This window comes from Pristis pectinata, chromosome 15 (assembly GCF_009764475.1).
Source record: "Pristis pectinata isolate sPriPec2 chromosome 15, sPriPec2.1.pri, whole genome shotgun sequence".
Lineage (NCBI taxonomy): Eukaryota > Metazoa > Chordata > Chondrichthyes > Rhinopristiformes > Pristidae > Pristis > Pristis pectinata.
In genome coordinates, this window is record NC_067419.1 from 36,479,572 (window position 1) to 36,496,355 (window position 16,784).

The 16,784-nt window shown below is 41.3% G+C and overlaps 1 protein-coding gene across 1 annotated transcript; it reads left to right on the forward strand.

The window, feature by feature from the left end:
* Window positions 1-10,236: 10,236 nt before the first annotated feature.
* On the forward strand, window positions 10,237-11,091 carry lrrc10 (leucine rich repeat containing 10). Its single transcript, XM_052030717.1, has one exon. It carries the CDS (start codon window positions 10,237-10,239, stop codon window positions 11,089-11,091), a length of 855 nt encoding a protein of 284 aa, XP_051886677.1.
* The last annotated feature ends 5,693 nt before the right edge of the window (window positions 11,092-16,784 follow it).

A 16,784-nucleotide genomic window follows, 5' to 3' on the forward strand; every position in this document is an offset into this window, starting at 1 on the left:
GTGATTGACAAGGTAAACAAAAGGCTTGATCACTCTTTGACTTCTAGAAATTATTTCTTTATGTTATGCAATAACTTCGAAATTTGAACAGGTCAACGTAATTATTTTGGATTGCTATAACAATGAAATAATTCTGTTCTTTAAATGATTTTTAGGTGAGTAGTCCAATTGTAGTTTTTTTTTAGAGATCATATTTTGTGCATTTCTTTGAAGAAATTTCTTATTAGAGACAGTCAATATGGCTTTGTGAAAGGCAGGTCATGCCTCCAGAGCCTAATAGACATTTTTTTGAGGAAATTACAAGACAAATTGATGAAGGTAGTGCAGTGGATGTGGTATGTATGGATCTTACCAAGGCGTTTGACAAGGTTCCCCATGGTAGGCTCACTCAGAAAGTCATGAGGTATGGGATCAGTGGAAATTTGGCTGCGTGGATTCGAAATTGGCTTGCCCACAGAAGGCAGGGGGTGGCTGTAGAAGGGGAGTATTCAACCTGGAGGTCAGTGGCTAGTGGTGTTCCGCAGGGATCTGTTCTGGGACCTCTGCTCTTTGTGATTTTTATAAATGACTTGGATGAGGATGTGGAAGCATGGGTTGGTAAGTATACAGATGACACGAAGGTTGGTGGTGTAGTAGATAGTGCAGAAGGTTGTCGTAGGTTGCAACGGGATTTAGACAGGATACAGAGCTGGGCGGAGAAGTGGCAGATGGGGTTCAATCTGGAGAAGTGTGAAGTGATACACTTTGGAAGAATGAACTTGAAAGCAGAGCACATGGTTGATGGCAGGATTCTTAGCAGTGTGTAGGAACAGATAACCTGGGGTCCAAATACATAGATCCCTCAAAGTTGCTGCACAAATTGATAGGGTGGTTAAGAAGGCATATGGAGTGAATTGAATTCAAGAGGTAATGTTGCAGCTCTATAAAACTCTGGTTAGACCACACTTGGAATATTGTGTTCAGTTCTGGTCACCACATTATACGAAGGATGTGGAAGCTTTGGAGAGTGTACAAGGGAGATTTATAATGATGCTGCCTGGATTGAAGAGCGTTTCTTATGAGGAGAGGTCGAGCAAGTTAGGGCTTTTCTCTTTGGAGTGATGGAGGATGAGAGGTGACTTGATAGAGGTATATTAGATTATGAGCGGCATAGACAGAGTGGACAGTCAGCATCTTTTCCCCAGGGCAGTAATGACCAGTACCAGAGGTCACCCATTTAAGTTGCATGGAGGAAATTTTAGGGGAGATGTCAGAGGTAGGTTTTTTACACAGAGAGTAGTGGGTGCCTGGAATGCACTGCTGGGGGTGGTGGTAGGGGCCGATACGATAAGGTCATTTAAGAGACTATTAGACAGGCACGTGGATGAAAGAAAAATAGAGGGTCATGATAGGTGAAGTAGATAGGGGGATAGATTGAATGGGGATAAGGTCGGCACAATATTGTGGTTCAAAGGGCCCGTACTGTGCTGTACTCTACTACGTAATATGACAACATAAGAAATGCCCATTCTGTCACTAGTGCCTGCTCAGCATTGAATAAGATCATGGCTGATCTTTTATTTCAGTGCCATTTTCCTGCACTAATTCCATATTCTATTGATCACTGCCTTGAATATGCTAAGCAACTATGACTCCACAACACTTATGACTAGAGAATTCATAAGATTTACCACTGTCTGGGTGAATAGATGGGTCTTCCCATCTTTATCCTTTATTTTGAGGTGATAGCCCATGGTTCCGGATGCCCCACCCAGAACAAACATCAACTCTGCATCTACCCTCATAAGCCCCTTAAGAATTTTGCACACTGCAATGAGATTGCATCTCATTCATTTAAACACTAGAGAGTATCGTCTGCTCAATCACTCCTCATATGACAAACCATTCTAGGAATCAAACTGGAGAATCTTCATTGCAAGCCCTTTAACACAAGTATATCATTACTTAGGAAGGGAGATTGGACTTGTACAGAATGTACAAGTCTCACCAGGGCTCTACATAACTGGACCAAGACGCACCTACTTTTGTGCTCAAATCCCCTTGCAATAAAGGCCAACATACTTTTTGCCTTCCTAATTGCTTGCATATTCAACTTCCAGTGGTTCATGAACAAGGACACCCAGGTCCGTCTGAACATCGACACCTTTCAATCTCTCACCATTTAATAAGTATTTTATTTTTTCTACCAAGTAGATGGCCTCACAGTGTTTCCATCTTATATTCCATCTGCAAAATCCTTGCCCATTCACATAACCTGTCTCTTTCCCCAAAGTTTCTATGCATACTCCCCACTGCTGCCTACCTTTGTATCATGAGCATTACATTTTATCTCTTCATCTAAATCTTTTACCTAAACTGTGAACAACTAGAGGCCCAACACCAAATCCCTGCAGCAACCCACGGGTCACAGTCTCCCATCACAATCCTACTCTCTGTTTTCTGTCAATCATCAATCCATACAAATATATTACCCTCAATACCACGCCTTCTCATTTTGTTTAATCATCTCTTGTGTAGACTTTATTGAAGGCCTTCTGAAAACCTAAATGTTAGTTATAAACTCAAAACATTCCAACAAATTTTTTCAAACACCACTTCCCTTTCATAAATTGTCTTTGCCCAATCGTATTATTTTCTAAGTGCCCTGTTGCCACTTTTATGAATAATAGATTCCAGCATTTTCCTTACTGTTAATATTGGAATTGGAATTGGTTTATTATTGTCACATATACCAAAGTACAGTGAAAAACTTGGTTTTGCAAGCTATCTATACAGATCATTTCAACACATAAATACATTGAGGTTGTATAAGGGAAAACCAATAACAACGCAGAATATAGTGTTACAGTTACAGAGAAAGTGCAATGCAGGTAGACAATAAGGTGCAAGGGCCATGACAAGGTAGATTGTATGGTCAAGAGTTCATCTTTAACGTACAAGGGGTCCATTCAAGAGTCTTATAGCAGTGGGATAGAAGCTGTCGTTGAGTCTGGTGGTATGTGCTTTCAGGATTTTGTATCTTCTGCCGATGGGAGGGGCAAGAAGAGAAAATGTCCAGGATGGGAGGAGTCTTGATTATGCTGGCTGCTTTACCGAGGCAGCAAGAAGTGTAAGCAGAGTCCATGGAGGGAAGGCTAGTTTTCATGATCGACTGAGCTGTGTCCACAACTCTGCAATTTCTTGCAGTCTTGTGCAGAGCAGTGCCATACCAAGCCATGATGCAACTGGATAGGATGCTTTTAATAGCTCATCTATAAAGATTGGTGAGGGTCAATGGGGACATACAGAATTTCCTAGCCTTCTGAGGAAGTAGAGGTGCTGGTGTGCTCTCTTGGCCATGGCAGCTACGTGGACAAACAGGTCAATATATTTATTGTTCCATGTTTTCCATGGTATTGACATATTTAGCTTTAATATTTTAATTTAAAATCTTATAAAATTATTTATATCAGTGATATTTTCCCATTTTTTGTTTTATCTTTTGCAGTTTTCTCTCTCTCTCTCTCTCTCCCTCTCCTTTCTTCAACATTGAAGTTGCATTTGCTACCTTTCAGTCTGTGGCAACCATTCTAGAATCCAAGGAATTTTAGAATGTGACAACTGGTTACTTCTGCTTCGTTAGGAATTTGAGGAGATTTTGAACGTCACCAAAGACTCTTGCAAATTTCTATTGCTGTATGGTGGAGAGCATTCTGACTGGTTGCATCACCTGGTATGGAGGCTCCAATGCACAGGATTGTAAGAGGCTGCAGAGGGTTGTAGACTCAGCCAGCTCCGTCGTGGACACAACTCTCCTCACCATCGAGGATATCTTCAAGAGGTGGTGCTTCAGGAAGGCAGCATCCATCACTAAGGACCCTCATCATCCGGGACACGCACTTTCCTTGTTACTACCATCAGGGAAGAGGTACAGGAGCCTGAAGACCCACACTCAATGATTCAGAAACAGCTTCTTCCCCTCCACCATCAGACTTCTGAACAGTCCATGAACCCATAAACATTACCTCATTAATCCTTTTGTTTCAGCCGTATCTATTTATTTATTTATTTATTTATTTATTTTGTGACTTGCAGTAATTTTATGTCTTTGCACTGTACTGCTGCCACAAAACAATAAATTTCACATCATAAGACAGTGATAATAAATCTGAATCTGGTGCATCCATTGTTTTCAAAGCCAACAAGCATGCTGATCATCAGGACATGGGGATTTATCACATTTCAGTCTTATTAATTTCTCTAATACTAAATTTCTTTACTAGTGCTAAATTCTCCTCATTTGCTTTCACCCTATTGCTTTCCTTTATTTTTGATCAAAGACATCATTAACTATTGTGTTACTACCTTCCAAATGTTCCACACTGCTAACTGAAATCTTGGAATCCAAACTGCAGCATACTCTTCTTGGTAAGGCCTTAGAATAGCACCATTATCTGCAAAGTATTCTGTTTCACTTGATCTCGGACATAAACTGAAACCTTAAATCTATCTTTCACATGGCTGCTGTGGCCCTTTAGATATTGACAAGATATCTATCCCCACAATGGTATGTGCACAGGCCTCTGTAGTTCACTCCTCCAATTTGCACACACACATGATAAATTGAACTTGATAAGTTGAAGCAGATTCTGTTTTTCCATACAAAGGTTCTGGTTATTCGGAGCATTTTGAGCTGTACAGTATAAAGTATGTAGTGGTGCTCCTTGCCATTTTAACATTATATTTCTAAAGTTAAGCGCCATCTGAATGTGAACAGAATGGAATCCCTTTGTGTTCAAGTAGTCGCTATAGTTTATGTAATGGGTACATGAATACCAACCACTTTGCCTTGGTGTCCTCGATGGTGGGGAGTGTTGTCCCCATGGTGGAGCTGGGTGAGTCTCCAACCCTCCGCAGCCTCTTACAATCCTGTGCATTGGAGCCTCCATACCAGGCTGTGATGCAACCAGTCAGAATGCTCTTCACCATACATCTATAGAAATTTGCAAGATTTGACAATCCTCTACAAGTTCTATTCAACTGATGTCTTTGTCCCACAAGGAAAGCAATGGAAGTTTTATATTTGCATAATGCATTTATGGACTGCTGATAGGCTGATTTAGCAGTGGCGTATTGTGATTACATGGAAGCATCTGGTAGCATAAAACTTTAATGTTAGTGTCTCCATGGTTGTGTAACAAGCCATCCATACAGTAACAACTATCTGGGGATCAGCCTGCATAAGGACAACCTCTCTTGTGAAACAGAAGCAGAAGTAGCAAAGATATATCACATACTTGGCCAGTTAGTAGTGTCTGAAATGAATGCTGTTGGGTATTGATGGATGTAGATAGTCCCTTGGTCTCTCCTCATGATTTCTTGTAAATTATGTAGCACCCTGACAATTTCTCTAAAGAATCTCTATCTTGAATACTTCAGTTGCAGCAGGAAGAAATATTGGAAAAAATTTCTGGAAGAAAACCATTTATGCATGCATATGAAGTAAATCTAGAACCAAAATTTAACAGAACAAAATCAATTTGTTAAAGAAAAATCAATAGCTTAATATTAACTTTTTCCAGAGAAGTCTTGTTTTTGGAAAGACACCTCAGGAATCAAATGCTCATTTTGTAAAGGGGTGAATACTGAGGATAAAGCTAGCTCAACAGATATAAGATTTATATTAAGTGCTGATTTATATAACTTAGATGTTATAATGAGACTGGCAAAAGCCACCAGTGAAGCCCATGTTTGCCTACCCACCTTCTTTGACACGAAATAAACACTTCATGAACCAAACTCTCTCCCAATAAGATTCTGTGAAATTAGTGCATTTTAAAATCACTTCATCTGGTTACACGCAACAACATTCACGTTGCTCTAATTTACATTTGGAAAAAAAATTCACCCATTTATCTGTTCAAATGATTTGTGAAAACATATGAAGATTCTAAGTCCAACAAGGGAATAAAATCATGACTAAGAACAATTTCACTAGTGGTTAAAATCAATATTTTGCAGATTTATCTACTTCCTGCAGAAATTAATTTGATGGACACTGATTTTGCATTTGTGTTAAGGAATGCCTCAGAAAAATGCCTGCTTTTCTCTTCTAAGTTAGCGATATTGATCTGTAACTTTCATGTGCAATCTCTGTTGGTTCAATGCTAAGGCCATCTTGACTTGCTACTGCTGATAGAACATTTTGATAAGCACTATGTGTTTGCTAAAATCCATAAAGTACTGACGGAACAAAACGCTGAATGTCAATAACCTACAGTGCTGGCATCACCAACCATCCAATCATTAACCACTTAAACATTTCACCTTGGATGCTTTTCTAAGTTTTAGGGCACACAGCATGACATGAGATATTATCAGATAGTCTACAGACCGGTGTGTTTCCTTGTAGAAGACATGCCATTTACGGGTACAAACAGGACTGGAATGAAAGACGAGAATAACAGTCAGAAGAACATTATTACAAGAGCAATACTATCAAGATGTTGTAAGTGGCTTCACAACAATGTTTATATACTTAGCTTCAAACTTTTAACTTAAAGTGTTATAAGATAATTTACATCAGTGATATTTTCTCATCTTTTATTTTACCTTTTGCAGTCGGATTCAACACCACCTCAGAGACTTGAGCACGTAATTGAGAGCAATTATTTGGGAGTGTTGAACCATCTTTCACTCCAGGCACATGAACACATAATCGAGAACAACTATTAGGGAGTGCTACACTGTCCTTCATTCCAGAGACTTGAGCACATAATCTGGAACAAGTATTTGGGAGTTCTGCACTGTCTTCTAAATGCAATATCAAGCATAGAATCTTTCTGCTGTCTAAGGTGGATATAAAACATTTGGAGCACGACTTAAAGAGCAGGGGGGTTCTTGTACTGTCCTAGCCAAATTTTATTTGTCAACCAACATCACCAATGCAAATTATTCCATCACTTTATGTGTAGAAATTGGCTGCTTTATTTGTCATATTGAAACAATGATGACAGTACCAAGGACTACATTAGTTGGAAGGAGCTTTATCATGAACAGCAGTTTTGGATTTATGATTATTGAAATCTGTGAAGAAAAGCAAAATGACAATGAAGTGTTCAACAGAATGAATAAGAGGGAAAATGGATACTGCAGTATACAGTTCCAATGAACGGTCAAGGACCTGAAATAATAGATCTGTTTCTCTTTCCCCAGATGCTGCTTGACCTGTTGAGTATTTTCAGCATTCTCTGTTCTTAGTGTGCTGATGAAGGGTCTCCAACCTGAAATGTTGACTCTATTTCTCTTCCCACAGATGCAGCCTGGCCTGCTGAGTATTTCCAGCTATTTCTGATCGTTTTAAATTTCCAGCATTTACAGTTTTTTTTTAATATTTCATTCTCTGTTTTTATTTCAGCAATATACAATTTCCACTTCTGTGGTAATAAAACATTTTCCCAGATCAATGTAGCTTCCTCCATACCCAAAAGATACATCTGAATACATTAAAATCTTCTCAGTACACTCCAAAAAATAGCAGCCAAAAAAAGACTCATTTACTCCAGCTTTTTGTCTTCTATGTGATACTCAATCTTCAAATCCTATTGATATATTTGCCCCAATACAGGGAGCTCTTATCTCACTTTTAAAAGCCTCCCACTTGCTGGACATCCCTTGCCCACAAAACAAACAACCTACTCCAATCGACTTTTGTGAGTTCTTGTCTAATACCATCAAGATATACCTTGCCCCAATTTAGAACTTTAACTTGTGGACCAGATCTGTCCCTTTCCATGACTAATTTAAAACTAATAGAATTATGGTCACTGGTCCCAAAGTGCTCCCCCACTGAAACCTCAGTCACTTCTGTTGCCCCATTTCCCAAGAGTAGTTCAAGCTTTGCCCTTTCCCCAGTCGGGCCCTCTATATATTGTCTGGGGAAACTTTCCTGAACACATTTAACAAACTCTACCCCATCTAAACCCTTAGCACTTTGGCAGTCCCAGTCTATACTAGGGAAGTTAAAGTCCTCTACTATGACAACCCTATTATTCTTGCAACTTTCTGCAAACTCCCTGCATATTTGTTCCTCTAAGTCCCATTGACTATGGGGCCTATTGTACAATCCCAACTCACAACAAGGTGGTCATCCCCTTCTTATTTCTCATCTCCACCCATAAAGCCTCACTGGATGATCCCTCAGTAATTTAATTTCAGACTACTGCTGTGATGTTCTTCTTGATCAGAAATGCAATTTCTGCAAAATCTATTTTCTGCATCTCTATCCTGCCTACAGCACCTATACCCTGGAACATTTCACTGCCAGTCCTGCAATTTAATCCAGCAGTCTTTCCTTACTCCTTGCCATGCTGCTGCTTACTGTCTACTGAACTTACTGTTGTTGAATTCTCTGTCAACTTCCAGCCTCCCATCTGCCTCACTGCTGCTTTGGATCCCACCCCCCTGCCAATCTAGTTTAAATCCTCACCAGTAAATCTGCCTACTAGGATAAAGTTATGAGGATCCACTGCTGAGATTGGAAACACAGTATGGACCTAAATGGAACACTAGAAAATAGGAACAGGAATGGGCCACCAGTATTCCTGCTCCACTATTCAACATGATCATGGCTGATCTATGCTGGCTTCAAGTCCTCTTCTGTGCCAGTTCCCTGATCTTACAAAAATGTATCTACCTCCACGTTAAATACTTCTAATGATTTAGTCTCCACAGCCTTCACGGGTAGAGAATTCCATAGATTCACCACACTCTGAAAAAGGAAATTTCACCACACCTCCACTTTAAATGACCAGTCCCTTAGCTTGTAAGATGCCCCCTCATCTGAGACTTTGCCACTTGTGAAAACATCTCAACATCACACGCCCTCAAGATCATATATGTCTCACTAAGGACACCCCTCATTCTTCTAAACAACAGAGAATGGACCCAAACTGTTTAGCCTTTCCTGGTAGGACAATCCTCCTTCCCAGGAGAATTCCCTTTGGACTGCCTCCAATGCTGCTATATCCATTGTTAGGTAAGGGGGCCAAAACTGTGCACAATGTTCCAGTTGTGGGCCTCACCAACACGCTGCACAATTGTAACAAACCTTCCCTATTCTAAGCTCCAACTCCTTCACAACAAAGCCAACATGCCATTTGACCTCTAACTAGAGCTGAGTTTATGTGCCAACCATATTGAAGGATTAGCTACCCATTCCCTGCATCTCTGCATATCAATTACACGAGTGTTAAGCAACATAATTTAATGAAATAAAAAATAATCATTATTTTGTTCAAGAAAACCCTCAGAATGCTGTATGGTTAGTGTTTGAAAACATATTTGTTGTGTTGTCACGAAGTTATATTGCATAAATTAACCATATATTGCAACAGTGCTGTTAGTTAATAGAAAATACCAAATAAGGCCGGATTTCTGCATGTTTGTGTTTTCTCCAGATGTCAATAAATTCTGTTGCCTAAGCAGCTGGGTCTACAATTTCTTATGACCTAGGTTTTGGAGTCAATTTATTTCTCATAGATCCCGAATATAGAAACAGCTGGGGGAGGTTGGTGGGCGGAGGATGGAACATAAATACCTGGACTACAGCCAAAATAACAAGTACTAAGAAAGCTCTGCAAACCCGTACTCTGAAAAAGATGACGAGAAGCAGAGCTGGGATGAATTCCTCCTCTGTCTTTGCCAGATATTGAGGTCAGCGTTCCCACACACTCAATCAGGCGCTGCAGTAGACCTTGCTGGAAAAAGATGTGTTAACACTGCGGCATTTCTTAATTTGTGAGAAATAAGCAAGCAAGTTGAATATGGTCCTGTCTGGATCTGGCCGGCATCGGAGGATGAAAATCAAGTGTGACAGACTCGGCCACGGACTCATCCCTGGCATTTCACGAGAGTGCAATTTATAAACTGCTATTTTAGAGTTTGCCAAATATCTTTCACAAGGGCACCACTTAGGTCTGTAGATAAGGAAGGCGATGGCATTGCATGCTGGATTCTCAGGATGATGCTTAATTTACATAGTCCTCACTGGAAGAGTCACGTTCAACTCGCATTTCGACCACCACTTCGATTATCAGAATAATTCCGAGCCCCGCAAAGCTCTCTGCAAGCTCAGCTGATGAAAAGCTTCAAAGAGGAACAGTGCCCACGAAATGTTAATAGGCGCCGAGAGTTTTGCGTTACACCAGTAGTGATAGGATCATTTCAACTCTCCCGAAAAATGTAGGAGACGCTGGAATGGGAAACGCTATAATGTCTGTGGTCTCTTTCTTCCCGTCCAAGTCGTGCCAGCATTACCTTCTGGGAGATGATATCGAGGACCTACCACCAGATAAAATGATGGATTTGAGCGGGAAACATCTGAGGAGGTTTCCCCTGCAGGTCTGTGCTTTTACTGAACTTATTAAACTGTACCTGAGCAATAACAATCTGAGGAGTCTTCCCCCCGAGCTTCACCTGCTGAACTGCCTGCAGATCTTGGCTCTGGATTTCAATCGTTTCAAAGAACTGCCCCAGGTGGTGTGCCGTCTCCGTCAGCTCTCCGCTCTGTACCTGGGCAATAACTATCTGAGCGACCTGCCGGCCGAACTGAGCTCGCTGGCTGAACTGAAAACATTGTGGATCGAGGGCAACTGTTTCGAGCAGGTCCCCAGAGTGGTCTCGGAGCTGAAACATCTGAGAATCCTGCACGCGGGATGTAATCAACTGAATAAACTGCCCAAGGACCTCTGGCGCCTCCGGGAACTGCAAAGCATCTGGATTTCGGGCAACTCGTTCTCTGAGTTCCCCCAAGTCCTATTGGAGATCGACAGCCTAGAGATCATCGACGTGGACCGAAACTCGATCAGGTTCTTCCCCAGTCTGGTCCACATGAAGAACCTGAAGCTGGTGATATACGATCGCAATCCCTGTAAGAATGGCCCCAGGGTGGGTGAGGAGGTCCGGAGGGTGGGAAAGTGGGCCGACTATCGCCCCGAAGCCACTGAGGAACTATCACAGGAGAAAAACAGTGAGCAAATGGAAGAAAATGAGGACATGGAAACGACAGAGAAAAGTGAACTGAATAAAGATTCGGACTCGGTGCAAGAGTGAAAACAACTTGATCCCAAGTGGCGTCCACGAAGGGCAATTTACAGACTTCAAATGTTATTATCATTATGCAATGGGTGTAGAAATTGTAAATACAGCTGGATTATGGCTACAGCGCAAACCTTGCCTCCACAGGAAGGGTTGAGACGATTCTCATCGATGTACTTGGGGAGAAGCTAGATAAACATGGGGAGTTAAAGGTGTAGGAATTGTTAATCACAGGGATAAGAAGAAATGTCTATGTTCGTGTGGAGCACAGGTACCAGCCTGGACCCGTTGGTGTGAAAGTTCCATCTTTGTCGTATTATTCCTTAAAGTATCGTCTTGTTGATGACATTGCCCAAAGGGACTGCATGAAAATAGTTATTCCTTTTTTATAACAAGTGTAACAAGGACCTTTGCATGCAACAGTGCGGTATGTAGTTAATCTGCTTCGGTGGATGGAGCTTGAAGGCTGCTATCGGGAACTGGCTGTACTTTGACGAAGAGCTAACGTGAACAGTTCACCCTCCATTTCAGACCCATAAAGGGGAAAGCCGAGGGGATGCCTTCTATGAATCAGACCTAAAAATAGCCAGCTAATTGTTTTTTCTCCAGTAGCAATACCAGAAGGTCAGATAGGATCGCCCTAAACTCCCATTCCAACGGGTATTAGGTCTCTCTCACGACTGTGGCTTGAACATGAATAGTTTCCACAGAAAATGAAACCGCGGAGTGAAAAGGCCAGCTTTGAATCTGACCCCAGTCTGCATACTGATAAGCAATCAACTTGGTGTTCGACGTGGAAATGCGTTTCATTCTAATTTAGGAATTACTTGAGAACAAGTTCGGAACTTTGTTTTTTTTTAATGGGGTAGTGTTTGGGAGATTGAACTTAAAACTTTCTCCTCATCGTACCAGTCAATTTAGATTTGTTTTTTTTTGCAGGGAAAAATGGCAAACTGCAGGAGGAACTCAACGGGTCAGGTGGCATCTGTGGAGGGAAATGGACAGTCAGCGTTTTAGGTCTCCCGGAACTTTGAACGTCAACTGTTCATTTCCATCCAGGGATGCTGCCTGACCCGCTGAATTCCTCCAGTAGTTTGTTTTTTTTTGCTGAACTCCTCCAGTAGTTTGCTCCAGATTCCAGCATCTGCAGTCTCTTGTGTCTCTGATTCTGTTTCCAGTTTAAAAATGAAACCAGATTGTGGCAGACAACTGCACCTCCATGGGTGTGGGGAGAGAGGAAAGGATTACGGGGGAGAGACTGCCTTCGCTCGCGATTGCTTCAATTGTTACCCAATTTGACCTACCAATTTCATAGAAGTAGTTTGGAATGCCAAGTCAGATCAAAGCCTGGCCACTATTTAGACATGCCCTTGCTTCCTCCTAGGGTGGCCTTCAAATTGCACGGTTGCCCTCACCACACCCCCTCCCCGCCATATGCACAAACGCCGTGCAACACCGGGCAAAACCTTCTCAAAACGAATCACCTCTTTCTCTGCAGTTCCCTCCAACTCAGCAACCAGAGCACTAATGGGATCATTACATAGAGATAGGTGCGTTACTAACAGCGGTGCTGTGCTGGGAACCTGGCGTAAGTGCAGCAACGAATCGTCCCACAGCTCGATGTGGAGAGACTGCCTGTCAGCATTGGTGTTGAGCGGGTCGGGGCGAGCGCTGCGGCTGCTCAGTGCTGAGATGTGGAATTGAAGGCGGCGTCCCGAGTGACACAGTGAGTGGGGGTCATTGCTGGGGAGGTGGGGAGGTAGGGAGGTGGGGGGGGAGGGGGGCAGTTGATCCTAAGATGTCCTCATTACCTCCTGTTGGGTGTGATGGCAACTGCAGTCATCGCTGTTCTTTCTTAGCCTGCACAACTCTCCCAAGCCCAGAGATTTCTCGGCGGCAGCAAGCATGTCCAGCAACCACCGCTGAGAAATCTCTGGGCTGTGTTGAGCTGTACAACAAAGAGGGCGACACATTCTAGAGGAGGCGGTGACCAGATGGCCAGTCCCCAACAGTGGCCTACACTCACCAATGAGTAAGCCCCACACTTCAGCGCTCAGTCCCATCGAGCAGCAGAGTAGGGGTTTACCACAGTTCATGGCGCAGCAGTACACAGCCGGAGCGGATGGTTGCTTTTAAAGTAGGTGGGAGGGCTGTGTGTACGAACCAGTGACGGAGAGCGTTACAACGGATCGGCGCTCTACAAGTAGCGCCAAGCGGGGTACCGGGGCACCTCGCTGTTCTCTTGCGCCCTCCACTATTTCTGTGTGCATTGCTGTCAGAGTAGCTGTGATGCAGCTGATGACGTTTCGTAATATTAGAAACGCTATTTTCGTGTCATCAAATATCTCAGAAGCCATATCTCTGAGCAGGTCCTAGCTTTGGTGCTACTGGCCGGGGTTGCTGGTCAGTATATATTGGTGCCTAAAATTACGAGTTGCAATTTCTAAGCGTCCACACAATCCAAACGCTGCACACGCCCAGTTGTTCTGTACGAACCAAATCCTTCCATATCTAAAGTCAATTCAATTACAAAACTTTCCACAGTACAGAAAGATGAGTAAACTATCCTTCTGGCAGGAATGTGTTAAAAAAAATTCTGCGCAACATCAGCACCAAAGCATTAAACTGCAGCGCGGATGTTAGCTGATTTGGTCTTGATTAATTTTTAGGTAGTAACATTACTACTGCAAAATATTTTCACAGTACTCATTCGCTAAAACAGAATAACATTTATTTTAAGACGTTTAGAAATGCACTTAGAAATTTTTTTCTATTTCTTAAGGTAAAGGTTCTGTGTTTTAAAGATGGTGTTCTTGACAAATGCTGGGTGATATGCTCGGTTTTTTCAGTTTACAAAATATTTTGGTTGTAAAATCGGTTAAAAAATGTTTACCTTACAGCCTCCACCAAATTAGCAAATTGGGTTAGTAGTGCCCAAAGTTTTTTTTTGTTACATGCGCATGGTCATTAAAATCAATCACATAGCCAGCTGCAACTCCAACTCCCATTAGGACCATTGGTGTTTTATTTCCTTTTAACATCTACTCGTATGAATTGAGAGATGTTGTTACATTTGACAAAAACATATTTGAAACAGGAGATTGTTTTAAATGAACACGGTGTAGGCAACAGCCTCTAAAAGCTCAATTGGGTTGGGGGCGAGGGGCCACGTATCTAAGCTTTACAGATCAGAAAATCACTTAAACATATATGGCCATAGCCAACTAGTTATAACATCAATGGTGTTTAAGTTGTTTCTAATGATTGAGACATCCAATAATCGGACGGGGTGTTTTTAAACTGCTCTTTAGTGATTCATCCGATAGTCGCACTTCACCGGTGAAACTAACCTCGATACCTGCTTCCAACCAACGACAAGGAAACGGCCTTCACAATAGAATTTTAAGACGTGAGACAAACATCGCATTTCACTGCAGTGGCCCCGGTAGAGGGGAGGAGAGGTTAGGAGAGAATGTCAATTCTAAAGCATCTCCAAAATACACAGTGATCCGTAAATTGCCCTCCTCGTACAAGGGCGTTAAAAAGCGTAACGTTACATGACCGCAAAGATGGAGTTAATTACCTAACCAAAACGCTAATTTTCTTTATATATAACATGCGGCTAAAGTAAGGGGGCATTACGATTTTCATAGTTTAGTTATGCAACTATCTTGTCCTTCAAGATCCGCTTTCTTTGAAATTTTTTTTTTCTAGATCGATACATTTTCAACAAAGGCATGCACAATTGGGTGGAGAGAATGTTAAGGATACAATCATCTCATGGCCCTGACCATCCATGTATTGTATGTTTGCGAACCTTGTGCAGTTCTTCATAATGACGTTAAATTATAGAGAACCATCACTTTTCATCCATTTCTTCAACTTTTTGAAGAATGCGTTATGTCAAGGTATACTTGAATCAGTATCAAACTCAAATTAAAACACCAGCCTCGACAGAGCTAGGATATAATAATGGAAATACATGGTAGGCAGACCTCATACCAACCTTGAAAATACATTTAAAGGAAGATAAAACAAGGTCACCTAGATTCTGGACTTCCACGTTTAGTTTTTAGGAATGCCAGCAACATTACTCACCAAAGCGCACTCATTTCCTTATTTAGAAACCGTGCTCATTATCTTACAAATTTGACAGGAATACAAAAGTGCAGTCCTTCACTTAATATTTTTACAATTTTGTTTCTATTTTTCCTAATAATTTTTTGGAACTTCAAACAGAAATACTTTTAATTTGACAATTAAACCAGTAATTCCTATGAACTGCTAAGTTCAAACAGGCAAAACTTTTATTTTACCCCATCTTTCAAAAATGTAAGATGATAAAGTTGCAGAGGAACATATTATTCATGTATTGGTTGCGACTTCTCACGTTCTATTTATACGAGCTTGTAGATCGAAACACAAATTCCTATTGCACTTGTTTACAATTGGCCATTAAATTGGTTTGCTCCATACCAAAATTCTTGGCAGGCTGCAGGATAATAGCTTTGGATCAAGCCCAAATTGTTGCAGATCCAGTTATAGCAGCAGTATTCATAATACAGCATTGTCAACATAGAAGACGATTTTTCCCCCAAACACAGATCATAATTGTCATTAGTACTTCCTCAAACTGCATAAAAAGTTATTGTACTGCTTCTGTTGAATGCATGTTTGATGCGTCAATAGTGTGGGCTTTCCTTCAGCTTCTGACTGGTGGAAAAAGTCTCCAACTTCCACAATGAAGGGAATTAATCAAAACACAGCTCCCAGGTTATCACTTAATACAAATATTTTAAGTGATACTAGCACTGCGGATAAAGTTGGGACAAAGAGCCGAACTACTACAAGAATAGATATGTTAGGCATGCACAGTTGGGTGGAGAGAACATTAAGGATACAATCGTCTCACCTTTGGGCATCTCATGGCCCTGACCATCTATGTACTGTATGTTTGCGAACCTTGTGCGGTTCTTCATAATGACGTTAAATTATAGAGAACCATCACTTTTCATCCACTTCTTCAACTTTTTGAAGAATGCGTTATCTTTTGATAATGTTTATAACTTGGTTTTGAAGTACTTTGAAGCAGTTATACTAATAAAACCAAATAAAAAAAAACTATACTTTGGCAGTACTTGATTTCTATTTTTAATTTAAATTTCACCCTTGTACTCGATTTAAAGGGAAGAGCAAACCACCAAAAAGAATTCTGAAGTGTCCAACCCATCAAATGATAAATTGCTGAAGATTATCATCTAGGTCAAATATTCTCACATGGCCCCCTATTTAACTGGAAGAAGTCGTTGGAAGATAAGCAAATCAGTCAAGAGAAGCATTCCCAAAGGAAGTAAATTGAAACACCACAGCTGGCTCAAAAAGTTTAAGCATTTGAGATACATCACATAAAAAGGGGCATTCAGTGCTCCAAATACACTGGTTGCAAGCCAGTGGACAAATCTACAGCTTTCACAAATTTGCCTAAGGTAAATGTTCAAACTGCAGCTCAGTTTACATCAAAGGTTCAATGCAATCACAAAACAGCACAAGTTTTTAACGCCCATGAAGCTGACAAATCAAGTGCTCAGACCTGAGAGATCACTGCTTTTTGATAAGAGGTACAAGTTTCACATCACAGCAAGATGTACACCGAATGTCAAGCACCTCACTTCCCAGAAAATCCACTCAAGATGAATTAAGTTAAACTA

What these genes read in the sequence shown, in the direction of transcription:
- lrrc10 (XM_052030717.1), top strand. Translation starts at nt 10,237, where the DNA reads ATGGGAAACGCTATAATGTCTGTGGTCTCTTTCTTCCCGTCCAAGTCG.